Source organism: Phyllobates terribilis, unplaced genomic scaffold (assembly GCF_046119375.1).
Source record: "Phyllobates terribilis strain yellow unplaced genomic scaffold, ASM4611937v1 Scaffold_12__6_contigs__length_324123572, whole genome shotgun sequence".
In the NCBI taxonomy this organism is placed as follows: Eukaryota; Metazoa; Chordata; class Amphibia; order Anura; family Dendrobatidae; genus Phyllobates; species Phyllobates terribilis.
Window position 1 is genome coordinate 191,952,090 of NW_027362772.1, and position 20,804 is coordinate 191,972,893.

The 20,804-nt window shown below is 48.5% G+C and overlaps 1 protein-coding gene across 1 annotated transcript in view; it reads right to left on the reverse strand.

Moving 5' to 3' along the window:
- The window catches only part of LOC141173192 (serine/threonine-protein kinase SBK1-like), a 565,090-nt gene that overhangs the window by 126,375 nt on the left and 417,911 nt on the right, over positions 1–20,804 (reverse strand). The window contains exon 3 of the mRNA XM_073657815.1: positions 14,566–14,768. Coding sequence (XP_073513916.1) covers positions 14,566–14,768 — 203 coding nt within the window. The remainder of the gene's footprint in view (positions 1–14,565; positions 14,769–20,804) is intronic.

Here is a 20,804-nt window from a genome sequence, read left to right on the forward strand (position 1 = left end):
ACACCAGCTTAGCGTACTGCATTAATAAGATGGCATCATCGTCTCTCCCAGTGCTAGGCCTACTACCCAGGCTAGCATTCCTGTGCCTAAAACACAATGTATGGGTCCGCGCTAGCCACTATGCTGAGGGGTCTAAAGCTGCTGCTAACGCTTTATAACAATTCAATTGGCAGATTTTCACAGAGCTCTTCCACAATGCCCACCCATCGGGACAACAGTTGCCCACCTTCCCTATGGGATCTAGTGGCGAATAGTTGATGCCATTAATCAGAGCGTCAGTTGCCCCGTCGACGTGGCAAGCATACGGTAAGGCATGGGAAGAGTGGACACGACTAGTAGCAGGCAGATGGGTTGACCAATGTGAACAAGCCAGATCACAAGTCACCATAGAATTTCTCCACCAGCTAATGATGAGGGGCATATCAGGGGCGTCAGCGCAGCGGTGTCTGACCGGAGTAGCATTTCACTTCCAACTACTGAATTGGGGAGATGTGACAAAGATTCATCATCAGACAATCCATAAAAGGGTGGAAAAGGGGTCAGCCAAGTCAGGAATGTAGACGTCCCGTCCCGTGTCACTAAAACTGATTTCTCACATCATATCCCTAACACCATTAACATGACACTCACAATTTGAAGCAACACTACTGTCTACTGCATTTGTGATCGCCTTCTTCGGGGCGCTATGCATAAGCGAATTAGTCCCTCAATCCAAAATTAGCACCAGTGGAGGCTTATTACACCAGGACGTAGTCATAGCCAATAATGCAATACGTCTACGCATACATAAATCGAAAATGGTTCCAGCGGGCAGGGGCACTTGGGTACTTCTACAACCCACAAACGGTACACTGAGTCGGGTAACAATAGTAAAACCATATCTAACCATCAGATCACAAAGTAATTTGTTCCTATCACACATTGATGGGACGCCATTAGCAAGATACCAGTTCCAAGCTATATTTAATAAATGCATAACATCGGCAGGGAACCACCCCAAAGATAACGGGACACACTCATTCCGCATAGGCGCGGCCACAGAAGCAGCAAGAGCAGGACTGTCAGAAACGGAAGTTCAGAGGATAGAGAGATGGTTATCCACGTGTTTGGCAAGATACATAAGACCGGACTTGTTATCCTAACGTGGTTTGTTTCTTTTACAGGTGACGCTAAGCCAACAGTGTGGGTGATAGGCCACTCGTATATATATTGGGCAGATTAAAGGGCGAAAGTCCGCCCAGGCGGGAGGAAATTAGAGTTTCATAACACATATTTCAACTGGAGAGGTATTAGAGGCCTGCTATGGCAACAGGTACTAATGGAGGTAATCAAGGTAGGGAGAGAGGCAAGAGGTCTGGTCATCTTAGTTATATAGGCCGGGGGAAACAACCTAGGTCATCACAAGAGCGCATAACTAATGGCAATAATGAAACTAGACACTGAGCGCTTCAGAGAATTTTTCAAAAAAACTAATTATAGTATGGTCAGAGATTGTGCCGATAGCCGTATGGCAAGGTGCGCAAGACATCACGGCCATCGAACGGACAAGGCGGGTAATAAATATTCGGATGGCAAAATTTAGAAGAAACAGAGGCGGTGTAGTGATACGACACCGACAACTGGAAGGAGATAAAGCAGGCCTCATACGGCCCGACGGTGTTCACTTAATGGATATTGGACTGGACATATTCCTGTCAGGACTCCAGGACAGAGTGGAACAAGCATTAAGAGTGATGGGTGGGGGTCAGAGTCCTGCATACGAGTACGCAGGATCCTCCGTGGCCTGGAAATAGAAAGGACATGTTGGAGAGTTACACTTGTTGGCCAAGTTGCCGGAGTGGAGACCCAGGGCATGCTGCAACAAGCTGAATTATTTTAGAAATAAAATGCTTTTCTAATGGAATGAGTATAAAGAGTTAATAAAGCTGTGACCGATCCTCACCCATCCAGTTGTAAGAGTTACATTATTGTATTGTCAAGGAAAGGGGGGCGGTAGGGGGGCTGAGCGTCTGGGTTTGGTTGGGGGTCCCCACAGTCTGCCTAGGCTAGATGCATTTAAAAATTCTTATTAGATACACAGGCGGTGCAGCTTGCTTCGCAGCTGGGCTACTACGCCCAAAGTATTGCCTAGGCTAGATGCAGTTAAAAATTGTACGCTGACTAGCAGACACTGAAGCTTTGGAGCAGACCTCTGAGTAAACAGCTCTTCAAACTCAACCATCTGTGTTACCCAAAGCCATAGTATATGTAGTTTCTTACAGTTAAAAGGAGGGGGGGGGGGCGACCCAACCCACCTGAAATTGACGATGCCAACGTCACGTAAGACACAGCAAGGAGACTCCAAAAAGAGTCTCCATTTTTTCCCAAAATTGTGGCACAGACATCACTTAACCCTAGAACGCATACCTGGGGCCTCGCAGGCCCGCCCTGTTAATTGTTTTCTATTTTCTGCAAGATTACTTTAGTTAGAATTTTGAAACTCTAGGTATTCTTCACGTATATAGTTGTTTGTCATTTGAGTTTGAGTTATTCCATGTTATTTGCACACGGGCCTAAAAGGCCCAAGGTATGTGAAAGTGTAGATTTTTATGGTCATGCGTTCTAGGGTTAAGTGGCATCAATTGCCCCACAGTTGCTTAAAACGGTTGGTGAGGTGATTTTACCAAATACTCAAGCTTTTAGTCTCCCCAGGATGACACAGGGGTAGAAATGTCCTTGCGAATCCATGATTTGTTCATCTTTATGAACGTGAGTCTGTCTATATTCTCAGGGGACAGCCGCGTGCGCTTATCTGTCAGCACACCACCAGCAGCGCTGAACACACGTTCAGAGAGAACGCTGGCTGCAAGTTATGACAAGAACTCCAAGGCGTGAGTGGCGAGCTCCGGCCATTTTTCCAGATTGGAATCCCAAAATGAGCAAGGGTCCAGTGACAGAGTCATGGCTTCGATGTTCACTTTGAGATACTCCTGTACCATCCTCTCTAGGCGTTGACTATGTGTCAGACTTCTTGTCTCCTGTGGCCTTGCAAAGGATGGTCTAAAAAAGCGGTGAAACGATTCCACAAAATTGCTGTTACCAGCAGATACTGTGTTACTGTTACGGTTTGAGTCATGAAGACTCGACAGTCACACGGTTTGCAAGTTAGAACTGTGAGATTCACTACGCGCACCACTGTTGTTTTGTGGAAAAGCACATGTAAGATTCTGCAACAGCGTCTGCAGATACTCCTGCATGCGTGAATCCCTTTCTGTGGCAGGAATTATTTCGGCAAATTTACTTTTGTACCGGGGATCTAAGAGTGTGGCAACCCAGTAGTCAGGATTACTTCGAATTCTGACAATCCGAGGGTCATGTTGCAGGTAGTGCAGCAAGAAGGCACTCATGTGTCTTGCGCATCCAGGAGGACCAAGTCCTTGTTGTGTTGGTAGCGAGGTAAGAATCATGCTTCCTTCCTCTGCCCTCTCCCCCCAACCTCGCACAACAGAAATGTGATCAAGGTCTCCCTCATCTGATGAGTCTTACATGCCCATCGCCAGTTTGTCCTCCACTTCTTCCTCGGCTCCTGCACCTTCCTCAACAGTTTGGCTGCTACCATGCGCCCTGGTTAATCCCTCTCCCCCACCCTCCCATGCCTGCCGCCTTGGTGCTGCCGACCGTCTGGACCTTGGCGATGTTATCCCTTCCTCATACGACTCCTCCTCTACTTCCTCCACCTCCTCTTGTCCCACCACCTGACTCTGAATTCTGTTTAACGTGTGCTCCAGCATGTAAATCACCAGAATAGTCATGCTGATAATGGCATCGTCGTCAGCACTAAACATCTTCGTCGCCATTTCAAAATGTGCAGAAGGGTGTGTGGCGCCCCTGAGGGTTCAGTCGCCACAGAGTTACTGCATCTCACCCAAAGGTGTGGTATCTCACCCTCAGGTAAGGAAAGAGTACGGCTCGGGACCCTAACACCTGCATCCAACACATACCCGCAGTGGGGGTAGGGCGAGATTGCTCCAAAGGGAGAACACAGTCCCAGGTCCCTAGCTGTCGGGAGGGTCCTATGTAGTGGGTGCTTAGGGGAGCAGCTTAGGGGAGCACATGACAGGGAGAGTATAAATAGGAAGCCATCTTATAAAGAGCAAGTCAGTCAGAGGAGGAGAAGTGACAGGAGCAGAGGCTCTGCATGAGCTCTGCTCCGGAGGCGGGCCTAGCCTGGGAGGCCCAGGACCGAAGGAGAGAAGAGAGGAGTGGGAGCAGGAAGGTTCCAGGAATCGAAGGGACCCTAGGGGTACGGGCCGTGCAGAAGGCCACCCGTACGTCCGCTGCTACCAGGAGGTAGAGGGGCCAGGCCAGATAAGGGGAACCGGTCCCTCAACTAGCGGAGAAACAGCAAGGCTCAACTAGAAACCGGAGGCTGCAGCATTTCATGTACAAAAGGCCAAAGTCCACACCAGTCTCACTAAGAAGGTAGCCACATAGGACCCAGGGGACGGAACACACGTCGCCCGCCAAGGCCCGAGGATACCGGATAGAAGTGTCACTGGGTGTGAGGTGCAGGGAGAAGGCCAGAGAAAGGACACAAAGAAGGGCGTCCTGCTAAATACTCCGGAGCTATCTGGGGGTGGACTGAGCCCCTCACTGAGTACGCACAGCACGATGGGGGAGATTGCTCTGGTACCTGTAATCTGGACTGCAACAACTGTGAGTAAAGATCTTGGGACTGCATCACACGGACTCTGTGTTCATTACTGACTCCCTGCACTACAACCACCATCATCCACCCACACTGCCCTGAAGCTACACTCTTCCTGTGGGGAGTAATAATACCATTGCTGCAAAACCACCAGCTTGAGAGGACTGTTCCGCAGTGGCGGCCCCTTTGGCCGCACTCCACAGGTGGCGTAGTCGGACATTACAAAACCCATATATACAAATTACCCTTGGATTGACCACCCTCGGTCACGGACCGGGTCACCGAAACAGTGACTACAATCCCCAGCGTCTACCGGCCCTGCTCCGGGTACCCCACGGCCCAGGGGGCGAGTCAACTTCATAGGTCCCTGATCTGAGACCACTCCTGCAATGTGATTTGCCCCACCTCTGGATCTCGTTGGCCCAGACTATACGTCAGAACGTATTGCACCAGGGCTTGTCGGTGCTGCCACAGTTGCTGCAACATGTGCAGAGTTGAATTCCACCGTGTCGGCACATCGCATTTCAGCTGGTGAACTGGCAGACCCAATGACTTATGTAGAGATGTAAGTCGTTGAGCTGCGGAATGCGAACGGCGGAAGTGAGCACACAGCGACCGTGCCCTCTACAGAAGACCATCTAGTCCGGGATAGTGGGCTAAAAATTGCTGGACAACCAGGTTCAACACGTGAGCCATACAAGGCACGTGTGTGACATTGCCCCGGCGAAGGGCCGCACCCAGGTTTGCAGCATTGTCGCACACGGCCTTCCCTGGTTGCAGGTCCAGTGGAGACAACCATTCATGAAACTGGGTCTCCAGAGCTGACAACAACTCCTCAGCTGTGTGACTCACATTTCCCAGACATTTCAAAGTAAACACTGATGCCGTTGAGCCCTGCTGCCAGCATAGTAAGGAGGTGTGCAGGATTCCTTCTGTGCAGTTAGAAAGCAGGTGGCATTACCAGACAGGCTTTGGGTGCTGGTGGAGGACCGAGAGGAGGTTGAGGAGACAGAAGCAGTGGAGGAACTTCGAGATAAAGAGGATTGATGCACAACTCATGGGGACGGCAAGACTTGGACAGCAGCCCCTTGTCCTGCTGTCACCATAGTTACCCAGTGCCCAGTCAGCGACATGTAACGCCCCTGTCCATGCCTACTCGTCCAAGTGTCTGTGGTGAAATGCACCCTGTCACACACAGAGTTTCTCAAAGAAGCGGTGATGTTGTGTGCGACATGCTGGTGGAGCGCAGGCACACCTTTCTTTGAGAAGTAGTCCCGAATGGGCATCTGGTACTGGGGCACTGTGACGGACATAAGGTATCGAAAATCCTCTGTGTCCACCAGGCGGAAAGGCAGCATTTCTGTAGCCAAGAGCTTGCAGATAGTGAAATTCAACCTCTTAGCTTTGTCATGGCTAGGAGGAAATGGTCTTTTACTTGTCCACATCTGAGGGACTGAGGGCTGGCTGTTGTGCTTAGACGGGGTTGAGTAGGTTGTCCCCGGCAAACTGCCGGTCTGTGAGGAAGATGCAGGCGGAAATGTTAGGTTGCCTTGATCCAAAGGTGGTGCTCTCGATGTCAGAGAGCGCTCAACACCAAAAGGTGTTTCCACTTCCAAATGAACTGACGACCTGCCAATCAAACTGTCTGTTGCGGGTAAAGAGGTGGCAGGTCTGCGTCCAAAAACATGTGTGACTGCTGTCCCCCCAGTCACAGAGGATGAAAAGGCCGCAGATGCACAAGATGGGGCAGACGGTAGTTGGCCCGGCCCGCGAGGCTGCGTTGTAGCAAGGGTGAGCTTCCCACTGCAACTTATGCTTCATATCCATGTGACGGTTCATGCATGAAGTACTCAAACTATGGATTTTTTGGCCTCTACTTAGCTTTTGGTGACAAATATTACAGATAACATGAGTTGGGTCATCCTTATCGATCTGAAAAAATGCCCAGGCTATGCAAGGCTTAGAGCCCATGCGACCTGAAGAGCCACTACGACTTGTGGTCAGAGGCAGAGTTGTGGTTGAGGATGCAGTTGTTGACGTGCTTCCAGTACTCCGTCTCTGTCCAGGAAGGCGCAACCTAACCTCGTCGTCAATAGCATCTGTGACGCCCCGCTGCGCTTGGTATCACAGATCCTAGAAGAGTGCATTGATGGAATCCTCCACAAGAGGCCCCCATAAATATTCACACATCTCCACCTTCCACCTCAGACCAGCAGAGGGAGCCCGTTAGGGATATAAATAGGGAAGGTGGAGCTAGGCAGTTCAGTTCCTCTGAAGAGTTCCTGCAGTAGAGAAGCCTAAGAGAGGTCAGTCTGCAGTGGAGCTCAGTCTAGTCTAGAGAACTCAGTAAATAGTTCAGCAGTGGAGCACGAGGCTCCTGCTAGCTTGATTCAGGGAGCCCAGTTACAGCTTAAGGTGTGCCGGCGACATAAGATCGGTGAAGCACGGCAAGCTGCCGTTAGTGTGTATTGCCTAGTGAGGGCCCGAGTAGGCCGAAGGCGAGTGGCGAGTTAGTACATAAGGGGCAGAGGAGCTTAACCAGCTCACCCCGAAGCATTTACCGGACACCGGATCTGAGCTTACCGGGATCTCTATGACCCAGTAAGGCATAACCGGAACCCCTGGAGAACTACAAGTCCCAGGATCGCTAAGGTTCTGATACATAACAGAGCCAGGAGACGCTTAGGCCCCGCATACTGGGAGCGTGAACTCCAAGACAAGGCCCTACCATAAGGTCAGCCAGCGCAGGACAGAGACAAAGTTAGGCCTAGCTCCAGGCAGGTCAGAAACTTACTACGCAGAGGCAAGAAACAGGAGGCCCTACACCCGCTCATTGGGGAGGATCCTGATATGCAGCCTTCACCCTACAGTGCTCCGGGATGTGCCTGAATTTCCACCAGTAAAAGGTACTGAAGTGACTACCGTGTCCGTTCCCGTTCTTGCTCTGACCCAGCTGGGTCTCGCCTGTCCTGCATTCCCCCTTCACACGCTTTTCTGAGGCCTAGCTCCACCTGTGGGGAGCTATACCATCGAGCTGCCTTATCACCGGCCTCAGTGGACTGCTGCAGCGCTGGTGCTTCTCACCAGATACCACAGGTGGCGTCACGAACTCTTATAAAATTAACAATTATCCACCGTTTTAAAGAGTGACCCCAGGGTACGGGCCCGGGAGCCGACCACCGCGACATCCCCAAGGCCAGGCAAAGGCCCGGGTACCGAGTCATCCTCATCCCCTGGGCTAGTCACATCCTCCTCCACCTCCTCTGCTGACCTCATCGACTGGCTGACTGTGGGTTGACAGTAAGTGGGATCTAAAACCTCGTCATCATCACCCTGTGTGTTCTCACACCCGTCGTCCTCAGAGCCAACCTCTTCCTGCCCTGACCGAAAAGTGAAGTTGTCTCTCCAATCAGGTATACATTATGCTCAGAACCTTCTTCATCTGGTCCTGAATCCGACTTATAGAGATTCTGGGCATCAGTGCAGATCATTTCCTCGTCTGGATTAACAGAAGTTCTGGAGCAGACCTCCATTTCCCGGGCTATAGTATGAGTAAACAGCTGTGCAGACTCAACCATCTGTGTTACCCCATACTCAGACGGGCAGCTGGAGACTTGGGAGCTGTGAGGAAGCAAGTACGATTGGGGTGACACCTCTGAGGACTGGAGTATTTGTGATGTTGAAGTTGAGGTGGAGGAGAGCCCACTTGAAGGAGCACTTGATATTCGTTGAAGCACCTGCTGTTTTTTGTGCCTCATCTGGAATTTGTAGCGATGGGCGTGTCCGTAAGAAAGGGATCGTATCACATTGTCCACGAAAAGAAGTAGACATCTTAGTTTGGCTGGAAGATGGTCTATCTTCTGCAGATGCTACTCCCCCCCCACCGCGGGGGGGCTCGACCCACCAGCGGACAGGCACCAGTATTGGGAGAGGGGGGCTGGCCATCAGGGTCCACCGCGGCTCTGGCACAAACCCGGCGACACGGAGGTCGCAAGGGCAGGAACGGACTGTCCATGTCGGCTTCGCACTTTTTGGTTTTAGAAGGGCATGACATGCCTATATCTGTGTCTCCCCCTCCTTTTACTCCTCCACCTCTTTTCTTTTCGCATGACTATATGTACTTATCACTTTTCCATGTGTTAGTTGTGTCTTCTGAGCAGTTTGTCAGCTTTTGGACACCTTTGAAGGTGTTTTCTATGTGTTTCTATGTGTTTTTGTTTGCCTGCCATTGGTTTTAACGCTGTTCGAAGGTGTTCGTCGAACAGTTCGACGAACAGTTCGGCGAACATACGGGTGTTCGACGAACCGAACTCGAACACTACGGGGGTGGCTCAACACTAGTCCTTACCACCTGCTCCTATATTGGTATTTTAATATTAATTACTACTATAATAAGGATTTAATTATTAAAAGTTAAGTTTTATAGAGCTTTAGTTGGGGGTTCTATTTGCCAACAGGCAATATGTTAATGAGTTAAATTGCCCCTACGCTGTCTCTGGCTGAACAGTGTTGGCTCGAACAGGTTCCTGACCCTCGTCACCAGACATTAACCGCAGGTGAGAGGGGTGATCCCGATGAGACTGAGGCTGAGATACCTGAGGCTCATGCGGACTGTACTATGCTGTCAGGGCAGCAAGAGAAGAGGGGTCACTTTGAGAGTGAGAAATGGGATAACACATTGGATGATGACGAGGTTGCAGATCCTGCTTCGTGTGAACCCAGAGTCACGCAGTTGAGTAGCTCATCTGAGGAGGTGGAGGAGGAAGACGAGGAGGTTAGATTTCATCCTATGGCGCAGACACGGATTGATGCAAGCACGAGAAGCACTGCATCCTTAGCCACAACCGTTGCTGTGGCCAGCAGCGGTCACGGTTCTGCAGCTCACAGGGGTAGCAAGGGTTGCCTAGCATGGGACTTTTTTGTCACTGCAAAGGATGAGCCAACTCACGTTATCTGCAAACTTTCCGATAAAAAACTGCAATAATTTGACTACTGCATAATCCATAAACAAGCAACAATGATACTGCTAATGGTAGGACACCAAAGTCAGGTAGTACACTGGCACGGAGGGAATAAAGATTTATCCTGTTCCTATTTTATCCCTAATTTCTCTCCCTTCCTGACAGTGCAGGTTGGCACCCTAATTTGTACTTCATGGAGCCCCCGCTCCATGTCGATGTCACTTATGTCCCTACAAAGACCCTTATCTTAATAAGCCACAATGGTGAGAAGCCGTTGTTGTTTATGGATTGTTCAGTCCTTTTTAGATTAAATTCTTAAAAGTTATTTTTAGGGGGCTTTTCTCTTATGGTTGTCGTTGTTTATTAGGCCCCTCATATAATTTTTATATTTTTATTTATTTTATTTAGTTTAAATAATTTGACTACTACATGCATGAACGTTCACATGCTCAAACAACATTCTTTAAGCTGGGAAGCTTACCGCGCTGAAATGCGGACCAGTGCATCTCAACATCCATTAGCTTCCCCATCAAACACATCCGCTGCTTCTTCCTCCTCCTCTGTTACCGTGCCAAGTATTGGCACGCAGGTCTCCCATCGCAGAAACTCTATTTCTTTACCTGCTCCAGTCAGGCTGAGTAAGAGCCCATCTGCTGTAATGGAAGCGGACACACCTGATGTATTTGTTTCAACGAGCACACCGCATGTTTATCAATCCACCGTAACATTTGTACCTCACTCACGCTCCACCAGTTTTTCTGGTTCACCATACTCCTGATGGCCGTCGCAGTCCCCCAGAGTCAGTTGTCCAGTCGCCATTACTTCTCTAAGAAAGCTGTGCCTGTGCTACACTAGCATGTCACAGACAACATCACCCGTTCCTTGTCTACATCTACGTGTGCCAGGGTGCATTTCACCACAGACACCAGGACGAGTAAGCATGGCCAAGGGCGTTGCATCTCGCTGACTGGGCACTGGGTGACTCTGGTGGCTGTGGGGTCAGGGGGGGAAGGGGCTGCTCTACAAATCTTGGAATCCAAAAGGCTTGCAGAAGAAACCTCTGTATTTCCCGCTTCCTCCGCTGCTTCTGCATTCTCCACCTCCTCTAGGGCCTCCACCTGCACACTCAACCTCTGCCTTAATGAGACACACGTTCCAACAGTGCAGAGTGAATACACACCACCTCCGTGCTTCCCAGTCAGGGCTGACCCTAAGCAGGGAGTCTTCAAATTAATATGCCTTGGAGATCACAGTCATACAGGTGAAGAGGTGTGGACAGCTCTCCAGGCTCAGTTTGAGCAATGGCTGTCTCCGCTGAACCTAGAGCCAGGGAAGGCTGTGTGCGATAACGGTGCAAACATGTTAGCGGCCCTTGGCCAAGGCAAGCTCTCACACGTGCCTTGCATGGCTCAAAACCTCAACCTGGTGGTACAGTGGTTTCTCCGCCACTATCTTGACCTGGATGAGCTGCTTCACAAAATATGGAAACTGTGTGCTCGCTTCCGCCTTTCGCACCCCTCATGTCATTGACTTGCATCGATATAGAGGTCTTTGCCTGTGCCAGTTAACAGGTTGATCTACGATGTGCCGGCGCGGTGGAATTCCACTCTACACATGTTGCAGCGACTGTGCCAGAAGCAACGAGCTCTGACGCAGTATGTCATGACGTATAGATTGGGGCAATGCAGTACGAACTTGGGGCATATCACGTTTGCGAAGTGGGAACAGATAAAGGACCTCTGCACCCTTCTGCATGGTTTTGAAATGGCTAGTAAGCTGGTTAGCGCTGACAATGCCATCATCAGCATCACTATTCCGGTCATATATACAGTACAGTCCAAAAGTTTGGACACACCTTCTCATTTAAAGAATTTTCTGTATTTTCATGACTATGAAAATTGTACATTCACACTGAAGGCATCAAAACTATGAATTAACACATGTGGAATTATATACTTGCCAAAAAATGTGAAACAACTGAAAATATGTATTATATTCTAGGTTCTTCAAAGTAGCCACCTTTTGCTTTGATGACAGCTTTGCACACTCTTGGCATTTTCTTGATGAGCTTCAAGAGGTAGTCACCGGAAATGGTTTTCACTCCACAGGTGTGCCCTGTCAGGTTTAATAAGTGGAATTTCTTGCCTTATAAATGGGGTTGGGACCATCAGTTGTGTTGTGTAAAAGTCAGGTGGATACACAGCTGATAGTCCTACTGAATAGACAGTTAGAATTTGTATTATGGCAAGAATAAAGCAGTTAAGTAAAGAAAAATGAGTGGCCATCATTACTTTAAAAAATGAAGGTCAGTCAGTGCAAAAAATTGGGCAAACTTTGAAAGTGTCCACAAGTGCAGTTGCAAAAACCATCAAGTGCTACAAAGAAACTGGCTCACATTAGTAGTGAGGGCCCCGAGTGTGGTCAACAGCGAGGATAAAAGGAGAGTGGAGCTAAGGGGGCAGAGGAGCATAGTAAGCTCATCCCGTTATACAAACCGGACACCGGGTCCGAGCCTACAGGGACCCTTTACACCCAGTAGGGATAACCGAAATCCCAGGAGGACTACAAGTACCTGGCAAACCTGAAGCTAGACACCTACAGGACCAGGAACCACGAAGGCCCCGACGTCCAGGGAAAGTGGATACCAACCAGAGGTCCTACTTCTGAGCAACAAGGGAAGTAAAAGCAGGACACATAATCTAGGCTCAGTTGCAGGTTGGCCAGGAACATACACAGAGACAGACACGGATCAGGAGGCCCTATACCCGCTCACTGGGGCGAAGTCCAAAAGTGCGCCCTTCACCTGGAGTACCCTGGACCATACCTAACAACAGCACCAGTAAAGGTAATGAAGCAAATCCCCTGTCTCTGTCCGTTACTTCTGCTGTGCCATCGCTCCCCCTGCAACACAACGCCCAGCGCAACCTGCATCGTTTTCACTGCCCTGAGGCCTGCTCCACCTGTGGGGAGCCGTTCCATCTCAAGCTGCCCTAACACCTGCCTCAGAGGACTGTCGCAGCGCTGGTGATCCTCACCAGACACCACAGGTGGCGTCACGACAAATCCCCTATAAATATCCCCCTTTTCGCACTGACCGCCCTGGGTCATGGACCGGGCCAGCCACCGTGATATCCCCCGCAAGCAGCCATAAGGCCCGGCTGCCGAGTACCCCACGGCCCTGGGGGCGAGTCACTCGCCTCTCACACCTTGGAGGTTTTATCATGCACGGCAGCCAGCGTTCTCTCTGAACATGTCTTCAGTGCTGCTGGTAGTGTCTTGACGGATAAGCGCACCCGGCTGTCCCCTGAAAGTGTTGACCGCCTAACTTTCATCAAGATGAACAAGTCATGGATCTCCAAGGACTTTTGCACCCCAATTGCTGACTGTACAGAGTAGGCGATGTTGTCGTTTTGAGTGTGCTGCATTGATCTCTTGAAATTGCAGTCTGTGATATGGCTTTTGTGCCTGCTCTTGCAGCTGCTGATGCTTCAGGTTTTAGGCCCTAATTTTGGAAATGTGGAGAATTCTGATTGTGTCTCCATCCATTGGGTTGGCTATAGTGGGACAGGTTTGGGTCTGCGTTAAACTACTTGTAGTCTGATGACATTGATGCTACTTCGGTGGTGTTAGGCCCTCATTTAGGGCAATGTAAACACTCCTGGTTAGGTCTCCATCTCCTGGGTTGGCTGTACTGGAAGAGGTGTGGGTCTTATTAACACTATTTCTACTTTAGTGAAATTGATTAGACATTGCTAGTTTCTGCCATTAATATTTTTAAATGTGGGGAATCCTGATTGGGTCTCCATCTATTGGTTTGGCTGAAGTGGAACCTTCCTGTTATGCAGTCTAAATTGTGTATGGTTGCATACCAGTCCTTGCTGCACTCCTGGTACAGACTTTGCCTGCTGCACTCCTCATACAGACTCGGCCTGCTGCACTCCTCATACAGACTCTGCCTGCTGCACTCCTTATACAGACTCCGCCTGCTGCACTCCTAATACAGACTCTGCCTGCTGCACTCGTTATACAGATTCTGCCTGCTGCACTCCTGATACAGACTCTGCCTGCTGCACTCCTGATACAGACTCTGCCTGCTGCGCTCCTGATACAGACTCTGCCTGCCGCACTCCTGATACAGACTCAGCCTGCTGCGCTCCTGATACAGACTCTGCCTGCTGCCCTCCTGATACAGACTCTGCCTGCTGCCCTCCTGATACAGACTCTACTTGCTACCCTCCTGATACAGACTCTGCCTGCTGCACCATCTAGTCTGTCCTACTGGGTCTAGCTGCTGCGTGTCCGTTGGTCTGTTCTGGAGTGGCACCTGGCTTTCAGTGGGAGCCATCAGAGGCTCTAGTGAACAGTCCGGAGCTCGCTTAGTCACACCCCGACAGGCTCTCCAGGGTCTGTGGCACAGTGGTTCCACAAACCACATCCATGACAGCGCGCCCTTGCAGGCAGGGTCTTCTCTCCTGTTGTAACAGTCGGTGACCCCTTTTGACAAGTAAAGCGCAACTGAATAAATGTGGCTGTCACAGTAATAATAATTAGAGTACTTGTACTCTGGGTCAATTGATGGCACTTCCCTGGTGTTTACACCTAATTTGATGTGTTTTGGCAGCTTTTGGTCCCGTTTCTAGGTGTTGTCTATGCATTTTTTTGGTCCCCCCATTGACTCCTATGGGATTCGGAAATGTTCGACGAACATTCGGTGAATAAATTCGGCAAATATCAATTTGTTCGGCGAACTTTTCCAAACCGAACATTGAAATGTTCGCTCATGCCTAGAAAATAGTGTTTTTGGAATTGACAGGTTCCCTTTAAATCAAAATTCCTTATCTCAGATCAATGTTAACTTTTATATATACCGTAATGCAATGCTCTTTACTATTATATTCAAATGTGTTAGAAACTTACTTGTGGGACAATGATAGAGTGCAAATCTCCAGCAGTTGCCAGTTCTTGAGCAAATGAAAAATATCTATTGGTTTCAAAGGCCACTTGAAAAGTTTTTATAATATTAGGGTGTAATGCCAGACACAAAGACACGCAGTATTCCATTAGAAAATTCTCTTTCTTTGTCGATCTTTTCTTCATCAGTTTTAAAGCCATAACATTACCTGTAAATTAAAAAATAAAATTCAAGTATTCATATAAAAATATAGCATTACACTCTGTTTATGTAAGGGTATAGCCTTTTTGCTTTCAGGGATTTTAGAACATGTTACATCTCTGGTGCCCAACCAATATTCAGAATTTTTTGACAAATGCGAATAAAATCTAGATTGTAAGATAAAAACTACATGCCCGTACTAGAAATGATAAAGGATAACATGGAGGAAAAGTTTTCACGGGCACTAGAGGTTCTTACTAGTGATGGGCGAGCACTAAAATGCTTATATACATATGTATCAAAGAATGTTAGAGATAGGCCTCCAAAAATGATTAATGCGGGCATCATAAACATCCTTAAAAAAAAATTAATCGGGGGTTGCATGATGATCACCTTTTTGCTATTGTGCTGGAGGATTAGGAGAATTACATAAAAAAGACTAAATCCTGAAGCGTATACCCATGTTTGAATGGGAAGGGGTGCATGGGAATACACCAGAAAAAAAAAACACTCAATCTGAGTTTATGCTCTGCTGCTGTCATCTGGTGGTGTTGAGAAATCTGGGCCAATCCAGCCCTTGTTCATATTGATGAGTCAGCCAGTCAGCAGATGCGCCTACCAGAGAAACTAAAAACCCGCTCTGACAAAATGCTAGCGGAAAGGCAGGCCAGGACCTCCAAGGTGTAGATAAACTGTTCATGTCACTTGTCTAGCTTGGATACCCAATAGTTGTAAGGCACAGAGGAATCATGGAGGACGCTGGTACGATTGGCAAAGTACTCATTTAGCACCTTCAAAAACATTTCTCTCCTTGTCAGAGTACCTTGCACATCAGGGCCTGGGTGGTCAGAGGATATGAGAAAACTGTCCCAGACCTTTGATAGTGTTCCCCTGCCTCTGCTGCATCTGGTGTATGTCTCTCTTGTCTCTACTCCTTGGTTGTCCAAGGAACTGTGACCTCTGCTGCCAGCGTTGTCAGAGAGGAATTTTTTTAATAAATATTTATTTAGGGCCTTCCAGTACTGAAACATTTTAGTAGACCTCACCGCCACAGGAAGGAAAGATGGAAAGTTCTCCTTGTAGTGTGGGTTTAGAAGGGTGACGAGCCAGTAAATAGTATTGGCCAAAATGCGTACAACATGAGGTTCACGGGAAAGGCAGCTTAACATAAACTCAGCCATGTGTGCCAGGCTGCCAACAGAAGTCCAAAGCACCAGAATCCATATAATGAACGGATATACAACCTCAGGAATATGATACAAAAAGCATACAAGATGTCTATAAAATATAATTTAATTACATCAATAAAATAAAACTTTTTCAACTCTCTGAAGGGGCACACCAGGGTGTATCTGTTTTCCCCTGACACCCCCTGTTGCTTCCTAATATCTAAACCTTAATGCAACAGTAAAGGTATGTAGAATACAAAAAAAGACCCTTCAGGGTCCATAAATACACCATACACAGGTAAAAAAACAGTACTAGCCCATAAGGATTTTCCCAGCACAGATTAAACTGCATGCATTTAGAAAAAAACAACAATACATTAAATACACACTTCATACAAAGAAAAGACATGTATGGATCTCACCCATTCATCACCGTGAAGAAATCACATCACAAGGGGTTCCTTATTCTCCTGTTGATCGACTGGATCAGACTGTCTACCCTGTTGTGCCCCTTGCATTGACTCCTTTTCTAACAAGGGCAGTATCCAAGTGTGCTACTCATGTTACTGTGACGCGCCCCCTGGTCCGTGGGGTACCCGGAGCCGGACCGGTAGATGCTGGGGGTTGTAGTCACTGTGGCGGTGACCCGGTCCATGACCCAGGGTGGTCAATCCAAGGGTAGTATGGGTATATAGGTTATGTATAATGTCTGACTACGCCACCTGTGGAGTGCGGCTAATGAGGCCGCCGCTGTGGAACAGTCCTCTGAAGCTGATGGTTTGGCAGCAAGGGTGGTATAACTCCCCACAGGAGGAGTGTAGCTTCAGGGCAGTGCGTGTAGGTGATGGTGGTTGTACAGGTTGTGCTGGGCGCTGTAGTTCGGTGAGGGATGGCGCAGCAAGGAACACAGAGACAAGATAGTGCAGTCCCAGGGTCTTTACTCACAGTTATCGCAGTCGAGATTACAGGGATCCATGTAACTGCCCACGTCGTTCTGTGCTTACTCAGTGAGGGGCTCAGTCCACCCTCAGGTATCTTTGGAGTACTTAACAGGACCCTTTTCTGTGTACCTTCCTCTGGCCTTCTCCCTGCACCTCACACCTAGCGACACTTCTATCCGGTACCCTCAGGCCTTGGCGGGCGACATATGTTCCGTCCCCTGGGTCCTATGTGGCTACCTTCTTAGTGAGGCTGGTGTGGACTTCTGACTTACAGTACATAAAGCGCTGCAGCCTCCGGTTTCTAGTTGAGCATTTGCTGTTCTCCACTAGTTGAGGGACCGGTTCCCCTTTTCTGGCCTGACCCCTCTACCTCCCGGTAGCAGCGGGCGTACGGGTGGCTTGCTGCACCGCCCGTACCCCTAGGGTCCCTTCACTCCTCGTTCCTGGAGCCTCTCCTGCTCCCTCTACTCTTCAGTTCTCTCCTTCCAGGCTCTGGCCTCCTGACTAGGCCCGCCTCTGGAGAAGAGCTCCTACAAAGTCTCTGCTCCCTGACTTCCCCTCAGTCTGTCTGACTGGAACTGAACTCTGATCTAAGATGGTGTCTAGTTTTCATACCTCCTACACATGTGCTCCCAGGATCTACGTCCTCCACCCCATCCACTACATGGTTCCCTCCTCTCTAGGTGGTTCCCCCCACTCCAGTCAGGGACCAGGTACTGTGCTCTCCCGTAGGAGCAATCTCGCCCTGTCCCCCGGAAATGTGGTGTAGTGAATGCAGGTGTTAGGGTCCTGAGCTGTACTCCATCCTTACCTGAGAGTGAGATACCACACCTCTGGGTGAGATGCAGTACCTCTGTGGCGACTGAACCTTCAGGGGTGCCACAACTGCACCAAAGAATAATCCCTCCCAACGAGTTTCTTTCTCCATGAGGAGAATTAATCAGGGGAGTATACTTGCAATAATGGGGAATTAGTATAAACTAAAAACATACCAGCAGATTAAGATCCAGATTGCCCAGATTATAACAGGCAAAAAGTGTCTCAGTGCTAATAATGGGACATGCTGAAAAAAAGGCGAAAAATATCTAGAACCACCAACAGTGGTGGTCTTCCTATAGTAGGAGGCACTGAGTGCTCCACTCTCCTTAAAAGAACAGGGAAATACCTACACATCTCTCTTTCAGACTTTAAAAAGACTTCCATTCACTCCATTCTGCAAAGCATCTCATTTCCGGGGAGGCGTCTCCTCTCCTTCTGTCACATTACATTATTTACTACTATCATAAGCACGCCCAGGTTTCTAAAAGATAGTTCATAGATCTATATACAACGCTTCTAGCCTTTTCTCATAGAGTTACAATAATCCTGCATCGTTTCTATGAGGGTATGATGTACACTATAAACATCCTATTATACCCCCAAACGTCACCTCCTATCATGTGGTTCCTGTCAATGCACCTCTCCATAGCCGCTACTTAGCTTACATGCTACGCCTTCTTGTCCCGTGTCATTTCCGGTTGCGCACATCCGGTTTGCGGGCCATCACCATGGTAACTTGCATTCCACCTGCTATAAGCGAAGTCTACATCATGTGTTTGCGGACCATCACTATGGTTCCATGCATTTCACCCTTTCTCAGCGCCGTTATTAGAGATGAGCGAATGTTTCAATATTCGAATCAGATTACGATTGCCGAATTTGCGATATTCGCCGATTTATTCATTGAATGTTCGTCGAATGTTACCGAACTCCATAGGATTCAATGGGGGGGACAAAAAAAAAGCGCATACGCAACACCTTCTTCTGGCTCCTCTCTGTCACGATAAACCCATGACAGCTTGCAAGCTTCAACACAATGTTCACAAGGTAGACAGCAGCGGTAGTCAGTCTCCTAGGCAACGAGCTTGCTCCTTTATGATGATATCTGCAAGTAGTTTATGTTCTTCCCATGTTTGCGGGGGTTTCCTTCAGGTTCTCAAGTTACCTTCTCAGTAAAAAAGCTGCCATACAGGAGTGTTCACAAATCAAAAAATTAGGGCCTGACACCATCATTTCCGTGGCCAACAGATTGGAGATGGTGGATTTCCACCTCTTAGCTTTGTCATGTGTGGGAGGAAACAATTTTTTACGTGACCACAAATGCAGAATCGAGGGCTGGCTGCGGTGCTGAGAGAGAGCAGAGTACGATGAAACGGACAAACTGCTGGACCGTGAGTGAGGTGCAGGGGAACATGTTACGGTGAATTGAGAACTGTGTGGTGTGCTCGGTGAAACAAACACAGCATGCATGTCCGCTTCTGTTACAGCTGACAGACTCTCCTTCAGCCTGACTGGAGCAGGCAGAGAAGCAGACGTTCTGCAGTGGGAGACCTGCGTGCCAATACTTAGCATGGTAACAGAGGAGGAGCGAGAAGCAGCGGATGTGGTTGATGGGGCAGCTGATGGTTGTTCAGGTCAATATTTTATCGCAGTGAGATTGCCAGAGTAACGCATGTTGATTGCGCATGTGAAGGTTCATGCATGTAGTAGTCAAATTATTGCACTTTTTCCCTCTACTGAGTTTTTTATTGCAAAGTTTTCAGGTAAAGTGAGTTGGCTCATGTTTTGCGGTCTCAAAAAAGGCCCTGATGAGGCAACCCTTGCCACTCCTGTGAGCTACAGACCAGCGACCGCTGCTGGTCACTGTCACGGTTGTGGCTAAGGATGCAGTGCTCCTCATGCTTGCATCACTCCATGTCTACACCATAAGGCGCAACATAACCTCCTCGTCTTCCTCCTCCACCTCCTCAGAAGAGTTACTCAGCTGCGTGCCTCTGGGTTCACACCAAGTTGGATGTGCAACCTCATCATCATCAAATGTGATATCCCATTCCTCATCCTCAGTCACCCTCCTCTTCTTCTTGCCCTGACAGCACAGTACAGTCGAGGGTCAGGAAGCTGCTAGGACCCAACCTTTTTTCCCCCTATATGAAGAAGAATATCTGCCCCAAAAACAATTTTTAAGCTGAGATGCAGTCTGCTTTGTATACCCATGTTGAGATTATCAGGTCTGTGTACCCCTGTGTGGAGATCAATATCTGCACCAAAAAATTATTTGAACTAGAGTATAACTATTGTAAAGGAGACCAAAACATATTCCACTGCAGCCAACCCAGCTCATGGAGACCCAATCAGGAGTGTTCACATTTCCCTAAATTAGGGTCTAATACCACCGAAGTGGCATCAATTTCAGTGCAGTAGAAATTGTACAATTAGGAACGACACTTCTTCCCCTACAGCCAACACAGTAGGTGGAGACTTAATCAGGACTGCTCCCATTTAAAAACATTTGGGCCTAAAACAACCAAAGTGCCATCAATTTCACTAGAGTATAAGTAGTATAATGAGGACCGACACCTCTTCCACTACAGCCAGCCCAATAGATGGAGACCCAATCAGGATTCCCCACATTTCCAAAAATTAGGGCCTAAAACCTGCAGCCGCAGCAAGAGCAGGCACACAAGCCATATCACAGGCTGCAATTCCGCAAGATCAATGCAGCACACTAAAAACTACAACATCACCTACTCTGTACAGTCTGCAATTGGGGTGCAAAAGTCCTTTGAGATCCATGACTTGTTCATCTTGATGAAAGTTAGGCGGTCAACACTTTCATGGGACAGCCGGGTGCGCTTATCCATCAGGACACCACCAGCAGTGCTGAACAAACGTTCTGAGAGAATGCTGGCTGCCGGGCATGATAAAACCTTCAAGGCGTGACAGGAGAGCTCAGGCCATTCATCCATTTTTGAAGACCAAAATGTAAAAGGGTCAAAATCCCAACTGATTGTATTCGTATTGAGCTCTAGATAGTCCTCCACCATCCTCTCTAGTCGTTCTCCACGTGTCAGACTTGTACTCTGTTGTGTTGCAGATAGTGTATCAAGAAGGCAC